Source organism: Falco cherrug, chromosome 3 (genome assembly GCF_023634085.1).
Source record: "Falco cherrug isolate bFalChe1 chromosome 3, bFalChe1.pri, whole genome shotgun sequence".
In the NCBI taxonomy this organism is placed as follows: domain Eukaryota; kingdom Metazoa; phylum Chordata; class Aves; order Falconiformes; family Falconidae; genus Falco; species Falco cherrug.
Genome location: NC_073699.1, coordinates 71,804,478 through 71,829,309, shown reverse-complemented (window position 1 = coordinate 71,829,309; position 24,832 = coordinate 71,804,478). Strand labels below are relative to the sequence as shown.

Below are 24,832 nucleotides of genomic sequence, written 5' to 3'. Positions count from 1 at the left end.
TACAGAATCATTTAGGTTGGAAAAAGACCTTTGAGATCATCAAGTCCAACCATTAACCCAGGGCTGGCAAAACCATCACTAAACCATGTCCCTAAGCACCACCATCTACGTGTTTAATTTTAAATAACTCCAACGGTGGTGATTTCACCACTGCCCTGGGCAGCCTGTTCCAATGCTTGAATGCCCTTTCAGTAAGGATTTTTTCCCTAATATCCAATCTAAACCTCCCCTGCCACAATGTGAGCCCATTTCCCCTCATCCTGTTGCTTGTTATCTGGGAGGAGACCAACCCCCACCTGCCTACAGCCTCCTTTCAGGTAGTTGTAGAGACAAATAAGATCTTCCCTGAGCCTCCCTTTCTCCAGGCTGAACAACCCCAGTTCCCTCAGCTGCTCCTCATCAGACTTGTGCTCCCGACCCTTCACCAGCTTCGCTGCCCTTCTCTGGACACGCTCCAGCACCTCAATGTCCCTCCTGCAGTGAGGGGCCCAGAACTGAACACGGGATTTGAGGTGGGGCCTCACCAGTGCCGAGCACAGGGGAATGATCACTGCCCTTGTCCTGCTGGCCACACTGTTTCAGATACAAGCCAGGATGCTATTGGCCTTCTTGGCCCCCTGGGCACACTGCTGGCTCGTGTTCAGCCAGCTGTCCACCCCTACCCCCAGGTCCTTTCCCCCCAGGCAGTTTTCCAGCCACCCTTCCCCAAGCCCATAGCACTGTGTGGGGTTGTTATGATTCACATGCAGGACCTGGCACTTCTCCTTGTTGAACCTCACACAACTGGCCTTGGCCCATCGTTCCAGCCTGTCCAGCTGCCTCTGCAGAGCCACCTGCCCTCAAACAGATCAGCACTCCTGCCCAGCTCGGTGTCATCTGCAAACTTGCTGAGGGTGCACTCAATCCCACACATTTCAATATAGTGCGTCTTGGTGCAGTTTTTCAACATACTCTGCATTGTGCATTTAATTTTAATTTAGTGACAATAGCCTTGAGATTCTCGGTGGCGTGATCTGATATACTAGCAGAACTCTTTGAACAGTGTGTTGTGGTGTTAACTTACAACAATTGAGTCTGAATCATTTGGGGAATTAAGTCACGGGGTGTGTGCTTGCTTGAAGCTGTAGCTTGGGTAATGTGTGTACACACCATGTGAAACACCCAACACACCCCTAAAAAATGAGTTTTGGCATTCCTTTGAGTAGAGGAACACAGGATGGTCAGACAACAGAGAAATGGCTGGCAGTGCAAACATATGATAAAGATACAGATTACAAATGATGTGGCTCACAAAGCATGTTTTCTTGGAGGATCTTGCTCCGAAGATGATGTGGGAGAGTGTCTTAGTAAATATGGGTGTAAATGTCAAGCTTCATGTAAAAGTTTCTTTCAAAATAATAAAAGCTGCTGTCTCTTCCCTATTGTAAGAAGCAGCTTTGCTTTCCCTTGAGTTCAGGAGAAGTATCAATACAGCACATCTATGAAGAGAACTGAGTGACTGTGAAGACATTCCTGTTGGAGTTTATAGAATGAATAGTAGAAAATAGTCTGGGTGGTTTAGAAGTGGTTGTATGCTAACAGCAAAACAAGGAGGTGAGAATCATCAGAATTCAAGTCATTGCTCTGCCTGAAATTTCCTGATTTGTAGAAGACGATCAAGTATGTCAGTGTAGCTTCCTATCATAAATAGTGTGAAACCTTTCTGGTAGCGTAGACGCTAGTCTTGTGATTTAACGATTAATTGGGAAAAATACAAACACAAGGTTTGTTCTTTGTAGGTACCTTAGTAGCTGAAGAAAATGTGAAGTTGTAGCTGGGAGACTTTTTTTTTTTCTTTAGGTAGGTTATCCTTATCTGTTTCAAATACCTCTTTTTCATCAGAAAATAGGCAGTGAGAATGGAAATATTTAAAAATTTAATTTAGGATTTACTATAACTAATGAAATCAGTGAATTAGTTCAAGCAATATTCCATGTATTTGCATTGTGTATTTCCAATTTTAAAAGGAATATAATTTTGTAGTTGCTCTGCTTATGCTAACTCTACCTGTATCAAATGCCAAGGCTTAATGAAGCATTTAAGGTTTACTTTATTTGACTTTTGAATGAATTCAAACAATTTTTCATGTACTTGCATTTTATATTTTGTAAAAAGATGGTTTTCAAATACTTACTTGTGTAGGACTGTCATCTCTCTCTGTTAGTTCAAATACCAGTATTCATGGAATCTCAATGTAATTTGTAAAGAGCATGCAAGTTCTGACTTACGAAATAATGTTTGAATTCAGTCTTGACAGTGGTCATTTTATTACCATTAATTTTTTTTTACACAACTTCAGCACTTGATGAAGATCCACATCCCTAGGGACTGCAATCTGAATGCTCATTCTACAACCTCTGCATCCTCCTGTAACTGTGGAAATAACCTGAAGGAAAAGTCCATGTTGTGAGACCAGAAAGTGTAGTTTTGGTGTTCCCTTGCTGTGGAGTTCTGTAACAGTAACAGTCTTTAATCTCAACGGGTTTCTGTGCTCATTGTCTCTTACCAGACCCAGGTCAAGGTTCGATAGACTGACATACTGTCAGACCAAAGATCCTCCTATGAATAGGAGAGAAGGGCAGCAAATGCCTCATCTGCTGATGTTTGTCTTCTGCCAAACAAATACAAAGTGATTCCTCCCCCTCTATACCTGCCACTTTCTTGCAGGCAGCTGTTCGGCACTTTAACTAAAAATTGATGGAATTTAAAGGAAGAAAACAGTATTGATCTAATACCCATTAATTTTGAACATGTTGGCATCTTTCCTTTAGAAATTTGTATTAATTTGACATAAAAGAACTCTGAACTGAGGACATAAAATATCTTACCCTTAATTTTAACTGTAATTAGTGCATTAAAAAACGTTTCTGTGATATTTAGGGAACAGGTCAAATCCTTTCTTAGTCAAAATTGATAGGCTGAATTCTGTGATAGTTATAGTGATGCAAAGCTCGTTTGGAACTGGGCTTAGCTGGTAAAGCTACTGGTTTGAGGGATGCTCAAGAACATTTTGTAGAGTAGAACTGGTTCTTATTCCTTTGCTGTGCATGTTTTGTTTTCAGTTCTCAGACTTGTTTCAGTTGTGCAGCTGGTACAAAGGTATTTTTCAGTAATTGAAGCTGCAAGAGATTAGTAGTGTTTCAGCAGTGATTAAAACTACTGATGGGTTTCACTCAGAGTTTTCCAGGCAGCAGGGAATTTAGATTTTTTTTGTTTTTTTAATCTCACAGAAGTTCAAAAGAGGTGTAGAGCTTTATGTGCTGGAGGACAGTTACAGGCACAGTTCCACAGGGGAATGACTTCCAGTTGCACAGGGGTTTGATTTCGGTTTGCACCTGAGAGGTTTATGTCATCTGCCCAGTATCAGCGGTTTGTTCATGGCAGCTGTCTCTAAATAGCAGTTTTCACAGGACTTCTGTCTCCATTCTGTTTAGAAAAGAGTTAAGTGTAAGATAAGATAGAAAGCATGGATGGACCCTCATTTGGTTGCCTTCCTGCTGTGGACCAATCCAGCTCACCTGAGGTGTACTTTTTGGCTTCTAAAGGAGTTGGCGAACACTAACAGGACACGCATTCAGCCTACACTTCAATCCCCTCCTCTCTCTGTTGACTGGATGAAACTTTTCTGTCTCCAAAGGGTAAATCACTCTGAAGTTCAGTGTCTCTCTCCTTGAGAGAGAAAGGAAGAAGAGGAAGCAGAGGTGTGTGTGGTTGGCTGCAGTGAGTCACCTCAAATGATTAAGCAGCTCTGAAAAGTGGGCATACTGCTCGTATTTCGGGATTTACTTGGATTTAGGTACCAACATCTACCTAAACTACATTTGCCTAAACTACATCCCGCTCTGTAATAGAAGACACCCAGTTTTCACAGGAGCTGTGAGATGATTTGTTTGTTTGTTTGTTTCTAGATATATTTCCAGGGGAGGAATGAACAGGAGGGCATAATTAACCAAAGCAAAAATGAAAGGAAATTGTGCAAATCTACTTTGCATACATGCTTTGTTTCTGTTGTTTGGATTCTTAGGAAAACAAGACTGAAAACAAAGTGTAATCCAAAGGCTATGTTCTTTCTCCAGTCCTTCCTCATAAAAACTCCTTGAAGCTTTTTGCTGAACTTCAGCAACATCTGAAAGAGGGAAGGGCATTCAAAGCCATTAAGTACTTGCAAACTTTGATTAAAGCGGTTGCTAGATATTGGAGATGCACAAAACCAATTTCTACACTGTAGCAGAAGTTGCTTTAAAAACTCAGGGCTAGTGGACCCTGCTGAGTATGCCATGCATAGCTGGGAACTAGCTGCAACACCTACACTGCAACCTGCTGTGGCCCAGCGATTAACCAAAGTGGAAGAGGGACAAGGGGACAGTTGAAGTATTCTGGTGGGGCGTAGTGAAGAACCAAATCACTTTAGCCGTGGTTGAAGATAAGGGGCACAGGATGCACATTCATGGGAAACTGGGCTTCATTGCTTCTGCTTGGCTTTCTTCTTCGCTGCCCTTCTAATTTTACTGTAGAACCTCTTCCCTTTTTTTATTCTTTTACATTTGTAAGTCTTGTGAATAACTTAAATAGCCGACCTGTTATATAAAGGTGAAAATAGCTAGTGCTTTTATGCTAGATGAACACATATATGTGTTACTTTTGTTGCATGGAGAAGCTCTGTGCTATCCAAGTCTAGAAGAAGGTTGGGCTGCGTGTATAGATGTTAATGAAGAACTGCCTTGAAGGGAATGCTGACACTAGTTGACCAGAGTGGTGTTTGCCTTAATTTACAAACCTGAAATTTTGTGTTTATTCAAAATTTGAACAGCTCAGAACTGTAACAGCAGTCTTCTGGCCTTCATAGGCTTCAAGAAATACTTTGCGCAGGGTTCACATTCTCTATTTTAGATATGACAGTTATATTTCCAGCACTGTAATTGAGATAAAAATCATAGTGAGTTTAAAGAAAAATATGGGATGGTTTATTTTATGAAAATTTTCTTATGGGGGTTAATTGTGATTTGGCAAGATTTTAAGATTCTCATGTTCTTGTGCTCTTAAATCAGCCTTCCTAGTTGTTCATAGGAGCTGTACTAAATTACTATAGCTGACAAAGTTGAGTCTTTACTTACTCCAGATTTTGGTCATGGGTTTTTTTATGAAGATTAGTACATGTGTGAAATACTGTACCTGCTATCTGTTCTGTCCCCTGTGGTGGTGTTTGGGTTGGTTGGGGTTTTTTAGTGTGTGCTTGTTTAAAGATGTGGAACTACTTGTTCAGAGATGCCACTTACATGTGCACGTACACTTGTATAAGATACCATGTTTAGTGTATTTATGTATTGGTACAGTTTTGGGTTTATTTTTTTGATTTCTTTTTAGCGGATATAGCTCAGAGATACAGGATAAGCAAGTATCCAACTCTGAAACTCTTCCGGAATGGAATGATGATGAAGAGAGAATACAGGGGCCAGAGATCTGTGACAGCAATAGCAGATTATATCAGGCAGCAGAAGAGCAACCCTGTTCGGGAGGTCCAGGATTTGGAAGAAATCAGTTCTCTTGATGTAAGTCTTTGAACTTTATTCCTTCTAAATAGTTTCTTTTTCTTTTTAATGTTGGACTAGTGAAATGTAATATATTTGAAGTACATATTTACTTCTTTGTTTTGCATTCAGAAATTTTGTGAGTGCTTTTATTTAAGCAGAGTAGAAAACTGGGTCATTTTGAGTATTACAAATTATTCCAATATAATCACTTTCAACTGCATTAATTTTGTAACAGTAACTCCACTACCAAATTATTTTACTTTTAATCATTTGAAAAGAATCATGTGTTGTATTTAACAAGACACTCCTAATTCCTCACTGGAAAAATATTAACAAGGATGCTTCTGGATATTGAAAAGGCAGAAAAGAAATAACTTCTGCTTGGTTATTGACTGTTGAATGAATGGCACCTCAGTATTTAATATCCTTAGGGAGTGATGATAGTTTTTGATAATTTGAGGTAAGTTATAATTTAACCTTTGTTTTTACAGCACAGCAGAAGAAATATTGTTGGATACTTTGAGCAAAAGGACTCTGACAATTACAGAACCTTTGAAAGAGTAGCGAATATTTTGCATGATGATTGTGTATTCCTGTCTGCCTTCGGGTAAGTGTTAAAATTTGTTGTTTGCATGACTTCATTATTGAAATTATGTTAATGAGTTGTATCTAATTTAATTGAATGGACTTTTTAATACTTTGTGTGGCATAACTGAAGAGACTAGACCTTAACAGATAAATACACTAAGAGAAGGACTGGAGGAGAAAACACTTGCTAGCCTGAATGTTTGGTGTGAAATCCAACTTTCATTTTTTGCCTCCTTTTTGTCAGTATAACTTAAATGTAACTGGCGAGGTTTTGGGGGTTATGATAGACAGTTGTGTCCCAAAAACCTGCTTCTTTGGAGGGAGAGGGGAAAATGTTGGGAAGAGTTTGAAAACTTCTTGGCAAACATTTTATCAGCTTTGCAGACTGAGTAACTTTTTTTACAACCTCTTAAATTTTTTTTTCTTTAAACTATGGTGGTTTTTTGTACAGGAGGAAGTTCCTTCTTTTTGTAGGTGGGACTTTTTTTTTTTTCCTTTTTTCCTGTAACAATAATTTTATAGTTACTTGCTCACTTCTTCCTGATGTTGGGGAGAGAACTTTGTTCCAAAATGCCTGATTTCTATGCCTGGGTCTATTTCATGCAAGTTCTGTGTCACTGTGCTTAGTAACAGTTAAAAAGGGAATTGCATTGTTGAGCTACATAGTGTGAGTCTAGAAGAAAAACCTACAGAAATTTAAATTTCTCCTTGTTACACAGTTTTACAGTGATAATTTAAAATATTACAAGATCTTCACTGGAAGAAGAATAATAAATTATGACTGAGTGATCCCTTTCTAAGTAGCATAATAAAATGCAATTATAGATTCTCTCTGCAGTGTTTAATGTGGCAGCACCACCCACTTTAAGGTGATTGGGCATAAATGTGAATGCAGTGGTTTGCAGTCTACCTGCAGTTCCAAGACCAGGGAATTTGCATGGATTATACTAGCTTTTATACCATATACAGTCACCCTGACAGTTTTTTGAGTTGGATGTAGCGAAGAATATTGGTGAAACTGAGAGGTGTTATCAAGGTAGAAAATGTTTCATCTGTTTGCACAAATTTTTTTTTTTGTCAGTCACTGATGCCTCTTCTAGTATGTCTCCAAAAAAAGTGTGTGGGTGTGAGAGAGTGTTTGTAATGTGCAAGAGTACACATGGCTTTCCTTTCCATCATTTCCCAGTTAGGTACCCTGTGACTGTGTAAGCAGCCTTGGCTGTGAGCAAATAATCAAGTCTTGTAAGTCTGTGGTCTGTAGGTCTATCAGTCTTAACCCCAAGTGTTTTCTGATGAGCGCATCCATACTGGTTCTCAGGGCAGCCAATCTGAGTTGTTATTAGAATTTTAAATTATTTTTTGTCCCCCTCGTATGACTTGTCATCCTTTTCAGGAATGCCTCTTAAAACATCATTAGTAAGGTATCAATACTTCTAAGATCCTCTCTCCTGTTGTTTGAGTCTGTTCATCTTTATATTGCTATTTGTCAACTTTGTATAATGAGAAATACTCTCCCACCGCTCAGTGTTAGCATTTGGTTGTTGGACACTGTCCTTGAAGTAGTTACTATGGGGTTTTTCTTTTTTCTTTCTTTAGATATAAGCAAACATAATGGAACAGATCAGAGGTTGATTATTTGTACCCTGCCCACGTAACTACACAGCGAGCTTGCTGTTACTCTTTTCTCCAGACATCCATTCCTTTCCTAGCTTGGAGCTGTTTGTGTTTTAAGGTGCAGCCTTCCAGACAGCAACATTGGAAACTAAACATTTTCATCTCTGAGTGGCTGTGGTTCTCATGCTTCCTAACAAATTACATGTGAAAAGACTTCTGAGGGAGATACTAGCTATATAGCAGTGCTTTCTACTCCGGTTATGTATAACAAAATGTTTCATGGGGAGCTGGCGCTGATCAGCCAGACCCTTCTGACTGGGCATCCTAACAGCCCCTGGGAGGCATTTTTTGTTTTGCTATGCACAGAGTTCAACAGGTATATGGTTTGGGTGGTATATGGTAACGTGCTGTCATGTTCAAACTTGTAGTAAGCTAAAATAAACTCAAACCTATCAATTTGACAGGAAAAAAAATAATTACTTCACTAACTTCTGTCAAGGCAGAACTGTTCCCTGCTATGTCAAAGTTATTGTGGCTTTAGGTAGTGGTAATAACTTCTTTTTAAATTCTATTAATGGTACGTAGTTGCAGATCATCTTGATGCTTAGAACTATTCTTAAATAATCCTTACAGTTCTGTTAAGATCTGAGGTGACCGCAGAGCAAAATTAATGAGAGAAGACAGGAGGATACTGAGGAAGAGATGGTTAGAGGTAGATTTTAGAAGTAGAATCGGGGATAAATCTGAAATGTTTGTAGACATGCAAGAGAATGGCCTTGTGTGATTGACCCATGGCATAGGAAGCCAAATGCAGAGAACAAAAACAGCCAAAAAACCACTTTTCTCTTAAAAGGCTTATATGAACTCATGAAAAAGAGTAAAGAATCTAGGAACTGTTTTAATTTTGTTAGCAAGAAATGGGTGTGAGGGATGATGGGGAGCTGGGGTTGTGTGGTTCCAGGAGGTTCACTGTCTACGTTACTGCTTCAAGAAGAAACAAAATGCAAACTGAAATATTTCCATTTTGGTAGTTGTTTTAAAAAGGTGTATCTTCAGGCATTTGGGATTTTCACATCGTGTCCCCTGTTTATTTATCTGAAGTGAATCAGTCACAACTGAAGCTACTGAAGTGGAAGAACACAGAAGAATATCTTCTGGGTTCCACCACAGGTTTACCCTGGAGCATGTATTTCATTATAGATTATTATCAGTTTACCAAGCAGTGATCGGACAGGTGGTTTCTATGTCTTCACTTTCTTCTTCAGTGAAGGGTTGTTTAGGATGCAAGTGGTTTACCTCAGTAATTAATGATGGTCACAAAGGAGCGTAATTTCACATTATGGGAGCAGTTATGTCTGGAATACAAAAATGCATTTTAAAACATACACCTATCAGTATTTGTACCAGTTTAGAGATGTAACATACTATGCAAGACATCTTTTGAATGTGATAAGAAAAGGACAATTGGACCAAAAATATAAGGCTTAACTCAAATTATGTTTTGATCTCGTACTCCACCCTCCCTTGACCCTCTAAATTGTTTAGACCCCTGGAAGATTTACCTCATCTTGCAGTGAGATAAATTGAGATATTTTTACTTCTTTTTTTTTCCTCCCCCTTATCTCTCTTAATCAGTCTTCACCAATGCTTATATTGAGTCCACAAAAGAGATACTATAACTGGAGAAGCTGGAACACTTAGCTAACGTGCCCCAAAGGCTGACATGCTTACCTTTTAGCCTAAGCTAAAAGGAAAAGAAATGGGTAGCTCATTTACTCTTTTCTGGCACGTGCAGCCAGTCAGTTCTGTCTTGCTAGCATGAGTTATGTTGGAACATTAAGGCATGGGAGAGGAAAGGAGGCCTCTTTCAATGTCTGAAGGTGGTGAAAGGGTTTATTTCTGTTGAGAGTTCTATTTCCTTTCTTTTTTTTTTTTTTTTTTTTGTCTCCTGTGTTGGATGCATAGCTGTCCTCATTTGTTTGAATAAGAGATGATAATTTTGGGGGCACAAGCTGGCAGCTTTCAGGGTGCTCTGTTGTGGCTGGGATTAAGAAACCACAAAATATTCCAGAAGAGCAGGAGGAATTTACTAAAGTGACATTGTGGAGTTTGGGAATTGGTGAGTTTAGACAGCAACATAGTATGACAACATCGTAAGCTGAATATCAAGGAGGAACTGTATGTGTTCTCTGGGTACACACATACCATATCATCAGTGGTCAGAAACTGCATGCTGTGTCCTGTGCTTTCTAAGTCTGCTTTGAAGGCAAAGTGGACGGTATGGGCTTATTTGCTATCCATTTTCTCATTGCTTGGGCTGGTAGAGCACCTCAAAGCCCTTCTTTATGAGGGTAGATGAGATGTAAATTTTTAGTGTAACAATGGAATAGGAAGAGTAAATGCAAACCTATTCCTTAATAATAGGTATTTATTTGTTTATTTACTTATTTTAATTTACATGATTATATTAATTCATTAACATTTTTTTCTGATAATCTCTTATCCAAAATAGTACCGGCATTCATCACTTGCACTTCGATGCCTTTAGTCCACACTTCTAATCCTAGGGACGCATCTTGCTGACTCACTTAATGCCTTCTTATATAGCCAGGCCAAGTTTCTGTGGAGTCACTTTACAGTTTACCTTAAAGATCCAGGATTTTAATTCTCAAATTTTGAAGGAAAAATAAGTAGTAAAGAAAGGATAGCAAATTAAAATACGGGGTTTGGTATCTTAGTTATTTTATTTGTCTGTACCAAGACATGCTTACTGGTTGGTTTGTTGTAGGGCTATTTCAAAAGCAGAGAGATTTAGCGGAGACAATGTAATCTACAAGCCACCAGGGGTAAGTGTAACTATGTATTTTATTCTGCTTATTGTCATTATATATGAATATGAACTAATGGAGACTAAATTCAGATCATTCGGTATGTTACTGCATCTCAACTTTTAATTTATTTCATTACTAAATAGTGTGAGAAATAAGATTTCTCTAGATTTTCTAGTAAAAAGTAGTGTTTCTGAGTCAGTGAAAAAGATCTCCATCTCCTTTGTTGCCAGTTGAGTGCACAAAACCTCTGTCATTTTAAATGTCGATGTATAGAATATTTTTTTCTTAGAAACACAGTCAATTCATCATGTGTAGATACTTTGTGTTCTGTAGAAGTCACTAAAATCTGCAAAGTTCAAGCTGGTGCAGTTCATGTTTTTCAAAGCAAGTGACAATTACTATTTTTCTGACTGCCACTTGCCTGTCTTATGTGTCTGAGCCCACAAGGGTCAAGACCTGTTCTCTGCATTTAAAAAAAAAAAAAAAGTAAATAGTAAAATTAACTACCTGTTAACAAACTGTCATAAACATAGCTCTGCTTGAGGGAAAATTCAGAAAGAAGAAAATCTGCAAGAATTGCTTTTTAGAAACCTAATTAGTATCTGAAAATGTGCTTTATCAAATTTGATGTATGAAGATAGTTGCTTACAAAAGAGAAATAAATTAAAAAAGACCTAAAGGGGAATGGAGATTAAAATATTTTTTTCTGCAAAAGCAGAATTTATTAGGTTACCTGACTTATATGGTGTTTCTGAATTAAGGTGTGCTTAGTCATGGCCACATCTTGCAAAGTCATGCTTCACTTCATGTTAATCAAAATTGCACTTACATTAAAAGATGACAGTACTGAATTCTGAGTTGAAACTACTGGTGAATGAAGGAAAACTATTATTTATTCATATCTCTTCGGCAAAGCAAATGTAAAATACCAGTTTCAAGTTGTGTAGGACATTAGGAGCATGGTTTTGGTGAGTCTGTCACTATCAGCATGAAGTAGCATTAATATCTGCGTTTAGTTATATCTACATGGGATTTTTAGGTATGGAGATACTATTTCTCAACCTAACAAATAGCCTCTGTTTGAAGCATCCCTGATTTGGAAGCAAAGTATCCTTTCAGTTGTTCTTAAGTTTTCTTAAAAAGTGGAGTTGACTGCATAAATGATCATACATTATATTTATTTTCCTGTTGTACTTTTGTAACATAGTTATTAGAAATGTTGCATGCACAAAGGTTGAATATTGGTGTAAAATTGGCTTTCAGTATTTATATGAAAATTGTTACTTTGCCAGGTAGGTAACCTTCTTTGTAGGTAGCAATGTCATTTTTACTGTTTCTCAACTAGTATATTTTTCTTTTCAACAGGAAAATGCTCCAGATATGGTGTATTTAGGCTCGCTAACCAATTTTGATTTGATTTATGCATGGACACAAGATAAATGTGTACCACTAGTTCGAGAAATTACATTTGAAAATGGGGAGGTAAGACTTTTTTTTTACCGTTCTACTTTTGGGGTTTCTTTCTTAAAACCAAAATGTTTTTTTCAAGGTCTCTAATCCATGCCAAAGAACTCCCTTCATTCTCCACTTTTGGCAGAGAATAGCTGTCAGGTAATGTCTTTTCATTCTTTTGGAGCTTTTTGGTTAGACTTGAAATTCACTGGAGGCAGATTTGTAGCAGTTTCATACCCTACCAGAGGTTATGATTATGTGTACACGTCACGTAAGAAATGTCTAGTGATTTGCAGAGTGTGGACACTTGGGATGCTAAGAATGTGCACGTGTAAGAATGTGTGTAACACCTTGAGTAGGTTGTGTTATTAGTGAAGTAAGTACATTTATATAGATATTATGACTAAATGTTGATTTAAGATCCAGACACAAATGTTAAGTGGTTTTTGCATCTGTTATGATCTGGAGAAAATGTTTCTAGTCAGTGTAGAAAATATCCATGTCAGCATGTCTGTGACAGTTTGAAAGACTAAAATAGTTGTGAACTGTCCTTCAGTTATAAATCAGCTTTCAAAATTTAATGTTAAAGTTGGTAGCAGAAAAATGTTACTGTACTAACCACTTCCAAAGCATTAGCTAATAAATAACCACATTAAATGGTGGCTGACAATCTACTGAACTAGCAGTTTTCTAGGAGCTGTAATAAAAAAACGTGACTTTTGTGGGGGTTTTTTTGGTCAGTCTGTGTTTAACCACTGGTACCTTCTTAATCTTTTTAGCTTCGCTGCTCTTTCTCCTGGGTTTCTTTTTTTTAGCTGTAAATCATAAGATTGAATTTGGAGGTTTGCTTTTAAATGTCTCTCTTCTTCTTGTTAGCCTTATTTTCTTCCAATACTTTTCTGTTTTCTTTTGTAACTCACTCCTTTCATCTATTTCCAACTCCATATTATTTTTTTTTTTTAAAAAAATAACCAACAGGAAAAAAATCTGTAGAAAATTAGCAAGTTTGTAGTATCTCAAAAGGAGTATTTTTAGATAGCTACAGCATCTGCTAGAAACTCTGGTGAGGTTTGTAATAAATTGCAGTATATTGTCCACACTGGATTAGAAACCAAAGCATCAGTCATATGATTCATTCTCAGTTTGCACGCTTTATTTTTTTTATGCTGAATCCAGAATGTCTGTAACACTGCTGTTCTGGGCGCATGCAACATGTCAGTTTATATGACAGAGGGAGGGGGAGGGTGGGATGCACATGATGGTTTAAGTACAACCTTCTAGTCAACCTTGCCAACTTTTTCTTGGAAAGTTCAGTTAGTTAAACAAACTTTAATCCTTGACTTGCAACTCAATAGGTACAAGGTGCTACATGTTAACATCTTTAGAAGTGCGTGGTAGATTTTCAGTGTACTTTTCCTGTGGTGAAATTGGATTCTGAGCCTTAGAAGCCAAGGTTCATCACTCTCAGCTTGTACCACCTTGTGTTGTGGTTTTTCTGGTTGTTCTCTCAATGTTCCATTCCTGTTTACTTAGGCAGATATTTACAATTCCAATGTGACATTTTGCCTAGCAACATTTGTTTAAAGATTTAAGTGCTGCCAGTACCCAAACACATTTAAATGTGCCAAAACGGAGATAATTCTGCTTGCTGAGATTGTACAGTATTTGAATGGGCCTTTAATACATACTGCACAATATTACAGGGTAAAAATATGAAGTGCTGTGACTGTTAAGCTGTGTTTATGGTACTACAATGCCATATAAATAACATAAAGACAAACATTTCTACCACATATTTTAAATTCAAATTTTAAATCAAAATTGGCCTCTATAAACTGCTGGTAGGTTTTCCCCTTATTTTCTTTCTTAACGCTTTCATTATCTGATAAGCGTCATGGGCAGACTGGCCAGGAAGATGCCCAATCTGAACAGAGCTCATCATTGTGACTTTAGACAGCATGTAGTAATTAAGTAGAAGACCTTGCTTTAGAGTTTGAGAAGACTGTCTATTGGAGAAGACTGTCCCTGTACTCCACAGGAAAAGGGTGTTGGGATCAGTGATAAGCGGAAGAAATCACTGTTTAACCTGTAATCAGTCTGTTTAGCTCTATGTTATACGAATACAACGAACCGTGTGGTTTAACGATGGTACTGAATTGAAAAGTTTTGAAAGGGTAAAAAACTTCTCAAAGGCGTACAGAAGTAAAGTGGGAAGCTCAGATCTAATGAAAAAATATTTTTATATTCTCAGTGCCGAACAAGACAGTAGCCTCCAAGGGAGCAGTCCAAAGCAAATGAAATGCTATTCTGTTTGCCGTGTCCTGATCAGTAAGGCACAGTATGAAAGCTGGAGTAGAAAAGCAAAGGAAGGCACTTTTTAGGAACTAGTTAGAGCCAAGATTGGCAAGGCTTTCAAGCCAGCAGTCCTAACGGCCTATTTGGTCATTAATTGATCTTGTGAATATAATTCTTCAAGGTTGTCGTTTTAGGTGCTTGCAAGCAAGAGGCGAGCTTAGAGCTGGAATAATAAGCTGTGTGAGTTCTTCCTTGGAAATATACCTGCTGAAATGAGTGAGGAAATAGAGCCATAATCATGGTGCTACAAAACAGACTTTTTCCCATCCTTTAACAGGAGAGCAGGCAGAGACCCAGCCAAATTCATGTGTGTAAAAATGAGAACGAGCAAATATGATTAGTGTTGGTTTTAGGGTTGGATTGGGAAGCTCAGATTTCATCAAGAGCGCTGAAGTTCTGAGGACCTTTGCAATCTGCTGTTAAAAAACAAAGCTTCAACTTACCTGACGGACTTGGTTGAAGGGAGAATGACAGCCGTTTCATGTAGACTGTGTAACTGGCTGCCTGCTGATATGGAAAGCATTTCTTCCAATTTACTGCAAATGGAAAAATCTGCAGAAACTCTTCTATTTGGTGGCAGAACAAATGAGTGCTGCTTTCTCAAAAAGCAGATTTTATTCTGATTCAGACTAGAACCAAAGAAATAGTAGCACTTCCTTGTACACCAGTTGTGCAAATGAAAGATAGGCAAGACTGTAGGCATTTGTTAGATAAGTGATTATTTCTTGAGTTGGGCTGTAGCGAGTTGAGCTGATGTTTAAAGGTGCCTAAAAATCACTTTCGAAGCAAGCAAATGCATGTTGTTTGGGCTTTGGGTAAAAGAAAAATCCTGAATAAATTATTCAGGGGCTTCCTGCATTTATCTGTCCCTGGACAGAGATCTTTAAAAGGCACTAGGGCTACAAGAATGCATTCCTATGAGGAGCTAGAGCTTGCCTGTCCAACAAAGCTTTTCATTTCTTCAGCAGTTTTAGTAATATGGTAGCCTGTGAATTTAATAGTGGTGGTATACAGATGACCAGTAAGGACACACATACTGGCGAAAGAGCAGTACCTGATCATAACTGATACAGCTTCTGCTTTTTCCTTTTAATTTTTTTTTCTTTTTAGGATGGAGTTATTTAAAGAAAAAACCCACAAATTTGTTGTGCTATGCTAAGAAAAAACAGTTTAGTATATGAACAAGCTAGGACTGGATCTAGAATACACCCTCAAGCTTTACACAGCATTTAATACCATACTGTTCAGGCCTTTTTGCTGTTTCTATGAAGATGATATGTTTTCTCAGAATTGGGCTATTTCTTTTGAGCAAGTATTCCAATATATTCCACTGCAAGTGTATCCCTTCCCGACATGTTGATAATGAAATACCTTCATTCTTTATCTGCTGTATATGATAGAGGAAGGAAATACGGTTAACTGTATCACTCGGGTATCTTAGATGAAGTGTCAGCAGTTAACTTCCTTAAAAACAGTTAAACAGACAGGACTGAAGTAGAGATCTCACTGATTTTTGAAAATTGCTGGAGTCACTAAAGTGCCCTTAAGAAATGGAAGGAATAAGATTTGTCATTTGTTTTCTGTGCAGGAACTGACAGAAGAAGGCCTTCCTTTTCTCATACTTTTCCACATGAAAGATGACTTGGAGAGTTTAGAGAAATTCCAACAGGAGGTTGCACGACAGTTAATAAGTGAAAAAGGTTTGTAGGAACTCCTACTACTTGTTTTTACTGGTATAATTTTTTCAGGTGAACTCAGTAGAGTGGAAGCAGAGGCCAAACAGAATCCTAGCTTTAAAAAGCTTGAGACCAAACGGCTTTATGCACTTTTGACAGTGAGGACGGACTGACTCCTCTAGAAATTATTAAAATAGATACACAATTTATTGGTAAGCAGCTGTTTCAGAAATCCTTTTTGTCTAAGTGACTTAATGCAGTTAGAGAAGATATTAAACAAAACTTGTTTGGATTGTGGCCAAAACCTCTTGAAGAAAATCCGTTATTTTGGTGGTGTTAGTTATTTAAATCTACTTTCAAGTTCTGCTTGTTTTATCTATCGAGTATTTCCACCTTTGTAATAGTTATGAGTGGTTAGGGTTTCAAGATAATAATAAAAAAATCTTAACATGGATTTTTGCCTGCTCACAATTTTAAGGTACAATAAACTTCCTCCATGCTGACTGTGATAAATTCAGGCACCCACTCCTCCACATTCAGAAGACTCCAGCAGACTGCCCTGTTATTGCCATTGATAGCTTTAGGCACATGTATGTCTTTCCAGACTTCAATGACTTGTCGTAAGTATTTTTCTTCGTGCATTTTAATTTGAGAAGAACAAAGGAAAAGATGTGCTCGTATTTTAATCAGTACTATGGTAGGAAGATGAGTAAATCTGGGATAGGTAAGGCTGCCTGTGTATGGTTCGGTGTCAGCCTTAAAGCAATATGAATTGGTGTGAAGTCATTGTTTATACAGAGTTGCATTGCTTTACGCAAGAAGAGAAGCTTGCATTACAGTTTTAGATACTGCTGCTCTTTTATTTCAAAATTCTGCTATTTTCCATAGTAGTTAGGCATATGGAGTCTGGCATGGTATTTTTAGTGGTGATCTAGAGATATCAGTTAACTGTAAAAGGTTTAAAATACTACATGGAATGTTTAAGTGCTGTGTTACGCAATGATTACTGTAAAATGCACCACGTAAGAATTCCCAGCCTGCTCGCCTGCTGGCTTGCTTTTTCCTGCTGTGCAATTCCACCCTTCCTGCATTAGTCAAAACCTGGAAAGCTGGCATAGAAATGTTCTGTCTCCCCTGGTTCAGTTGAGGAGTGAGGATGTGTAAGTATTATTTTCAGGGGCTTTCAGCATGAGACAAACGCTCTGTCTTTGCCTTCAGGTTGTGTGTTGAACTCCAGTTTCTGCTTCAAAGGAGGTACCTGCATATACACTGCTTGTTAAGTCCTGGTTAGATGCTTAGGCTTTGAGACTTGAATTTTTGTCCATTCATACTTTTAAAAACTCAGGGTATTTAATTTTTGTCAGAGCCAAGGATTCAAAGTGCAAGCTTAGCTTGCAATGTGAATGTAACCCCATGTCTAATTCTGCCATTCCAGGAGGCATTTTTCTACCTGAAATTTGACATTTGGAAGGAGGGTTCAAACCTAGCTTCTCCCCAGAATTCTCTACAGGCTTATTCTTAAAATGTAGTTTCTGTTTGATGTATCTCAAATAGTGCTCTTCAAATACCTAAAGTTATGTATGTTGAAATTCTAGTGACTATTTTTCTCCCTCTGTTACCATTTCTTTGGAAGATCATGTTCACTGCATGCACCATCACTTTTTAAAAAAAAAAGGGGGGGGGGCGGTAATTGCATTCTGAAAGCACTTTTTATTACCACTTTTGAAATAGCCTTGAAATAAATTAATATTTCTTACAGGGGTAATAGAGATGTTTAGTTTAGACTTTCATGTTATCACAGAATCACAGAGTGGTTAGGGTAGAAGGAAACTCTGGAGATCTTCTAGTCCAGCTCCCCCTGCTCTAGAACAGCTTGCACAGAATCGTGTCCAGGCATGTTTTGAACGTCTCCAGAGGAGACTTCACAACCTTTGAACAACCTGTTCCAGTGCTTCGTCACCCTCAAAGAAAAGAAGGTTTTTCCTCATATTCAGGTGGAACTTCTTCTGTTTCAGCGTGTGCCCGTTGCCCCCTGTCCTGTCACTGGGCACCGCTGAGAAGAGCCCGGCCCGTCCTTCTGACACTCGCCCTTAAGATATTTGTAGACACTGCTAAGATCCCCTCTCAGTCTCTCTTCTGCAGGCTACACAGGCCCAGCTCTCTCAGCCTTTCCCTGTGAGAGAGGTGCTCCAGTCCCCTCATCATCTTTACAGCTCTCCACTGGACCTTATGTTTCTTAGGTGTTATGTTTCTGGAATTCATTACCAGTTTAATAACAGCTACTTGCATGTTTGTATACCAGTTGTTACATACAAATGAAGATGAGAGAGATACATCAGGATTGGAGACAGTTGCTTAAGGATAAGTAATTATCCAGCCTTACTCTAGGAGATTGAGCTGATGCTTAGAAATACCTAACAGTTTGGAAACAAGGGGAGCTTGGAGCTCCTAGGGTGACATTGTTTTGTGTGTGTGTGGTTTGGATTTCTGTTTTGGTTTTTTGGTAGGGTTGGTTTTTGTTAGGTTTGTTTTTTGGTGTTTTTTTAATAACAGGTACAGTCTTAATTATGAGAATTTCATCTACCTGCAAGGATTTCTGCCACTTCAGTACGTTTTCAGGACTCCTACAAACTGGCCCCAGACTGTCTCTTGTGATCTTAGTGCTGCCACCAACCAGTAGGGTTTGCATATGGCACTTTCACAACTGGCCCATTAAAAGATTCCTCTCTCTTTTAGGGAGTTGTCTTTTTGGAGAATAGCCACTTCATAGGCAAATGAGACCACCACTCAATATTTTGTCCTCATACTTTGGCCACTTGGCCCTATTCATCCTGCTGTTCCAGGTTGGAAATTATAGCCGGGAGTTGTTTGGTAGATCAGTTGTAGCTTCTCAGCAAGAACTGGCTGAGGTACAAGAGGCTGTAGGCACCAGATGCCCTTGCTGCGTTAGGAGAGGGGAGGAGGTTAGAGAGGAATGTCTCCGGCAGTGTGCCCGACCTAGAACAGGACAGGAGCCTGAGGTAAAGCAGGGAGCAGTGATTCTGCCGTCCCTACAACTGGGCTGGAATGATCCTTCTTCTCTCAGTCGGTACTAATTCCTGATCTGGGAGGGGAAGAGATCCCTCGAAGTACCACTGTAATACTGATGAGTTACAGACTTTGCTGTAGTGATACCCTCTGACTCTATATTAAGCTGTATTTTGTCCGTGGAGTTTTCTGATGATCTGCAACGCTGCTGATAGCCCATCTGACCACACTGTGTCCCTTTTTCCTAAATTTAATAAGTGGTCTGATGAAATACTCCCTACAAAACCTGTCTCTGTTCATACATTTCCTTTTGATTGCATGCATAGTGCTCACATGTTTTTTTATCTCATCTTTAATACTTGTTAGATCAGCTCCTTCATTTTAAGCTTTTTAGTCTATTTGATGTTTTACAAATAAAATTGGATGCTGTAGTTTAACATGTCTGCTGTGGGTGACAGTAGATGATCTCAGATTAGATTTACATTGATATCCTCTCGGTGCTTATCTCTAGTGTATATGCAGTTGCTTAGGCACTGGAGAGCCTTTCAAAGATGCTTTGTCAATACTGCTACCCAACTGTCATTTGTATCTGTAAACTGTGCATTTGGAACCTGCTGTTCCCTCTTACATTACGGTTAGTGGGGAGCTGAAGTGAGTATACAATGAAGTTATCGGCTAGTACCACTCTGTGGGAGTTATTGAAAAGATGAAATACTTGCTGTGTTCTCAAGAGACAGTGGAAAGAAAAAGAAGTTGGTAGGATACCTTAACAAACCATTTGGCTTCCTGTCCTGTATTAATCACCTAAAAGTGGGCATAGTGTGCTAGATAAACACTGTTTGGCTACTCTAAACAGTGCACTCTAAATCTTCTGTGTTCAGACTTAACTTGTAATAAATGTGTGTGTTTCTGTTGGATTTGTTCCAGAGTTCCAGGTAAACTGAAACAATTTGTACTAGACTTGCATTCTGGAAAATTGCATAGAGAGTTTCATCATGGCCCTGATCCAACTGATGTAGCACCTGGTCAGGTAAGGTTTCAACAAATGTATTTAATCTGGCCATTTAATAAAGGCCTATTTTCACTCCTTGTCAGAGCTGTGCTTTCTAATACACATGCACTTTTAACTTTGGTCTCCTGAAAGATAAATCTGTTTATAGAAGCATAACGTTGCTACTTCAGCTTCGCTCTTCCTTTAACTTCCTTTGGGTAAAGGCAGGGACAGCATTAGGGGAACATACGGTACCCGTTTGCCTTGAATGAAACAGATCTTGGGCTACATGGCTGTTCTGGGCTCATAGACCTGCTCTTGCGTTCTCCTGTGATTTCAGTGCAAAAACTGGTATGTCATAGATGCATAATTTCCCACACGATGCACTGTGAGAGGGTGCTTCTAAGGGAAAACATGCATTGATGGAATGTTTTATATATTCATTCGTTGACACCAATCCAAGCAGGAGGCAGGTTATTAGAGCATGAACAAAAGATTGGTAAGTGGTAGTGGGGCATATTACTTTCATTAATGCCATTAACAGGTGGCATTAATAGTGGTCACAGGCTGAATTTGTCAGCTTGGATTCCTCACTGTTCTGCTCAAAGGTTGTCATGCTGTATGATTACATGCCTGGAAGTCACTCCTGGAATCTCTTCAGGAACACAACTACTAGATTCTTCTCCAGACAAAACCTGGACAACATCAGTGCTTAGTTTAATCCAAGAAGCAGAAAAGAAAGGACATTACCAGCCCTGGTTCCCTCTGCCCAGCCCAGTCTTGCAGATGTGTCGTGACCAGCCTTCTATCTTCTTGATACACCACTCAGTTCATATGCTTGTTGTCAGGCTGAAAAGTGCAAATCTAACAGCCTGTCAGGCAACCTTCTCATTACCCTCTAAAAAAATAACTGTTTTAAAACACTTTTAAGTTATATGTTGCATTGTCTAGGCTCAGAGCCACGTTGGACCCAGAGATCTGGTGCCCTTGTGTTGGGTTGTCTTGGGCCATCCCAGAATCCATGGGTGAGGGGCAGAAACGATTTATTGCTACGGGCTCGTTTTCCCTGGTCATCTGTAGGATGTGGCAAGGCTGGCACTGCGCTAAACCTTGTGAGTGCAGCCTCCTGTCGCCCTGCTCAAAGTTAAAAGATTTAAAAGTGTGAAAGCCCTGGAGGGCTTGCCTTGAGCCAGGAGAATGAATGCTTCTGAATGTTGTCATGACTGGCTGCGAAAACACAGGGGCTGAATTGTCTCAGTAGTCATTCCTTTAACTGGCAACTCCCTCAGGAATGTATTGAGCAACCGGAATTCAGGTCGGTATGAGGAGATGCAGAAAACAGGGCTGGAGCCTGAGGCGTAGGGCAGTCAGCTCGGAGCTGCACAGGCGCGTGTGGGAAGTTGCCATCGGGCAGCTGCGGTGTGGAGCAGGCTTGGCCAGCGAGGGAGGGAGCCTGCAGAGGCCCAGGATCCTGCTGCCTGTCTGGGCACAGGCTGGTTGCCTAGAGCTGCGGGCTTGCTCTTGTCTTCATTCTGCCTTGAAAAATGCGTGCAAAACCTGGGATGTTTATTTTCTCATCTCCATATGGCATCCTGCCATCTTGTGGAAGATGTGTATGCGTGTGCGATGGAAATACTGGCCTTAACTAAACTGGAGGCTGCTGTCTTAGCTCATGTGCGTCCCCTGAATTGCATGTTTGTGTTCTGGGGTTTTTTAGTTTCCGTAGAAAAGGAATTGTAGAATATTTTGGCAGCAATACCACTTCTGCCCTGGTGTATCTCAAAAACAAACACACAAACTAGAATGCCTTGAAAGCAAGCAGTAGATAGACTCCAGCAAATACACAGTGGGGTGCATTTGCAGTACTTTTAAGTCACTTGCACATAAACTTGTGCGCCCATTACCTTTGAGATGTGCCAGCGAAAGGAGCATCCTTAACTGATGGTGCTTATTTAATTAATGTGTGTGTGTGTGTGTATTCCACCTGCTTGGGACTTTACAGTGTGCCTTCCAAAAAAATCCCCCTCCGTTTGTGCAAATGCTGGACATCCGTGCACTCCCGTTATTAATACTAGTAGTTCATTTAATGGAGGTTGTTAATTATTAAAATGAGTCTAACAAGAAATTTTGCTGTTTGTTCTGTTTTTCAGCCAATTCAGGATTTAGCAAGCAGCCCACCAGAGAGCTCATTCCAGAAACTGGCACCCAGTGAACATAGGTACACCTTATTGAGGGAAAAAGATGAACTTTAAAAACTTGAATTAATCTTGCAAGCCTTTCAGACAGCAGCATTGACTTCTGTGTGGTGGAAATAGTAAACCTATATTTTCATAATTCTATGTGTATTTTTATTTTGAATAAACTGAAAAATAATTTTTTCCTCCCCAGGCTTGTAAATACATTTGTTTGGTGGGTCATTCTGTACAGCATCTTTCAAACAGTATGTTCCTAATGGTATTGTCAAATATCAGAGACCCATCCAGACTCTTGATCTAACTCTGTTCTGTAAAACTTTTATAATCCAAATGAAGGTATCCTTGCCAGAGACATGCTGTTAACTTGCACTATCCCATTAAATAGGACTTTTGGGTTGTTTTCTGTGTAACCTTGGTAGTATGTGCTTCTTCTTCATGTGAACAGCTATCCTGGTAATCTATTTCTTTGTCACATTTTTCTCCAACTTAAAGAGGGTCTTCTATTCTGGATACTCGGGAGGGGAATAAATTAAAGTTTTACAGAATCTCGTGTGGTGCTTTACTGGGTGTTAATGTCTAAATGATTAAAAAATTTCTGACTATTAAAATACCAAGTGAGGAAAGGAAAGCTTGTTAAGATAATGGCTGTACTTTGAATGAAAGGGCTGTATTGACCTGCTCAGATTTCCTGGAATTATAAATATCGTTATATTATCCACATGGTTGTGTTAAAAGAACGCGAATTTTGGAAACCCTTCAAAGTAGGAAAGGATTAGGGGTGGACTGCCATCTTAGTTTTGTCAGTCTTAAATTAATCTCTTTATGTATGTTAAAATTACTCGGTTTTTTCTTTTTCTTCTCTGGGTCCCTGCTTTCCTGGCAGACATTCACTTTCTGAGCAACCATTGTAGGTCTTCTCATACTCGTTTTCTCTGGCTTGTGCCTTATTTATTGTATTGCATACTCTTTGAATTCTGCTCTGAAGAAAGAATTGCTGCTTTCCTTGTGGACTTCTCTGTTGTGCATAATACCAGAATGTGGGCTTTTCTCAATGCATCTTCAAGCTGCTTGGTGAGATGAACATATAGAAACCGCAAGATGGAAAAAAATACGTTAATGTGGGGTGCGCTGCTTGAGACAAATTAGTACTGGAATTGTGCAGTACACTAACTACAAAGAACCCAGGTCCATGACTTAGGCCTGCAAGGTTTAGTGTCCTCAGAAGCTTGTTCTTTGGATGGGTGGACTAACTGGGTTCATGTTGACTTTCGCAAGTGCCCCAGCCTCTGCAGTTCACAGCTCAGGATTCCTTTTGCCTCTCAGCCAGATGCCACCTATTCAGTTATTGACAGAAGACTAACATGATCTGGTGCAGCTGGGGCAGAAGTTGATCCCAAGAGAGCCTGCTGAACCAAGCCCCTGCAGCAACAGGTTACATGAGCTTTCTAGGGGCGATTCAAGGGAGACAGCCGCCGATACCAAGCAACACTAAGCTACAGTGGAGTAGATGCAGAATTGGTAGCTAGAAGTATTGCAAGATTTTGTTTACAAGCATGCTTTTTTGTTGGCTTTCTGAATCTGCATTTTGAAGTGCACGTTAAGTACTTGAAAACCAGGTCTTCTCCTGTCCTGTTCTCCATCTCATGCCAAATCAAGCATTTTTGGCAGTGTAGTCATACCCCGCTTCCAGCTGGAATCTAAAGATGTGAGCAGGGTATGGGTTTAAGACTGCCGCTTGTTATCTGCAGGTGGTGCTACAGAACTACTGGAGTTGTTCAAGCACCTGACACTTTAGTCACTTCTTGCTTGGTGCCTACAAGTATTTATCCAGCTCCTCTGAGGTTCCCGTTTTTCCTTGGATTCTTATTTATAAATGTCTAAACTTATCTTTCCGGAGAGAGATGCAGAGTGGCCGGTGCTTTCAGCTAGAAAGTGAGAGAGATGTTCAAACCCCCTCCACCGTTCCTTAATCCAGGTTTGCTTTTCTGAGTAAGGACTCGTTCCCAGAGCTTTGGCATCCCAGCACTAGGTAGACAATTAGATGTAATAGTTCTATGACCGTTACGCACTGAAGTCATTTCATTGTGCATTCATTGGAGCTGGACCTGATTCTCCTGTGTTCTTGATGACCCTTGACCTGGCTGTACCAACTTCAGAGTGATTTTTCTATTTGCCAGCAGAAAGGTTGAACAGCTGAAGTCCAGGTATGCTTGCCTGATGTGATGTTGAGCATCACTTGAGCTTTTTAAGTATCTGATGATACAGAGTTTGCCTAGAGAGCGAGCGCTGGACAAAATGTGAGATGCGTTTCAAACTGATCCCTTCAACTCTGATCATCTACATCAGTGGTTTTAACCATTCAGTGCTCAGCTAACCACTCCATTCAGTGCTTCTTGAGGCTTTCCTAGGAAGCTGTCAAAAATTTTAGTGTTATCCCCATAGCGAACAAAACCATGCCGGACTCCCCTTAAGGACTCCATTTCTGAACTGGTAATACGTACAAGTTACTAGATGCATGCACCACTTTAGGAAA

General features: G+C 39.4%; 1 protein-coding gene across 1 annotated transcript in view; it reads left to right on the top strand.

The window, feature by feature from the left end:
* ERP44 (endoplasmic reticulum protein 44) overlaps positions 1-22,848 on the top strand; it is a 55,383-nt gene extending 32,535 nt beyond the window's left edge. The window contains exons 5-12 of the mRNA XM_055703787.1: positions 5,404-5,588; positions 6,062-6,177; positions 10,561-10,618; positions 11,969-12,085; positions 15,999-16,110; positions 16,565-16,706; positions 20,041-20,143; positions 22,255-22,848. Of these exons, the coding sequence (XP_055559762.1) occupies positions 5,404-5,588; positions 6,062-6,177; positions 10,561-10,618; positions 11,969-12,085; positions 15,999-16,110; positions 16,565-16,706; positions 20,041-20,143; positions 22,255-22,356 (935 nt within the window). The 3' untranslated portion in view covers positions 22,357-22,848. The remainder of the gene's footprint in view (positions 1-5,403; positions 5,589-6,061; positions 6,178-10,560; positions 10,619-11,968; positions 12,086-15,998; positions 16,111-16,564; positions 16,707-20,040; positions 20,144-22,254) is intronic.
* Positions 22,849-24,832: the final 1,984 nt, after the last annotated feature.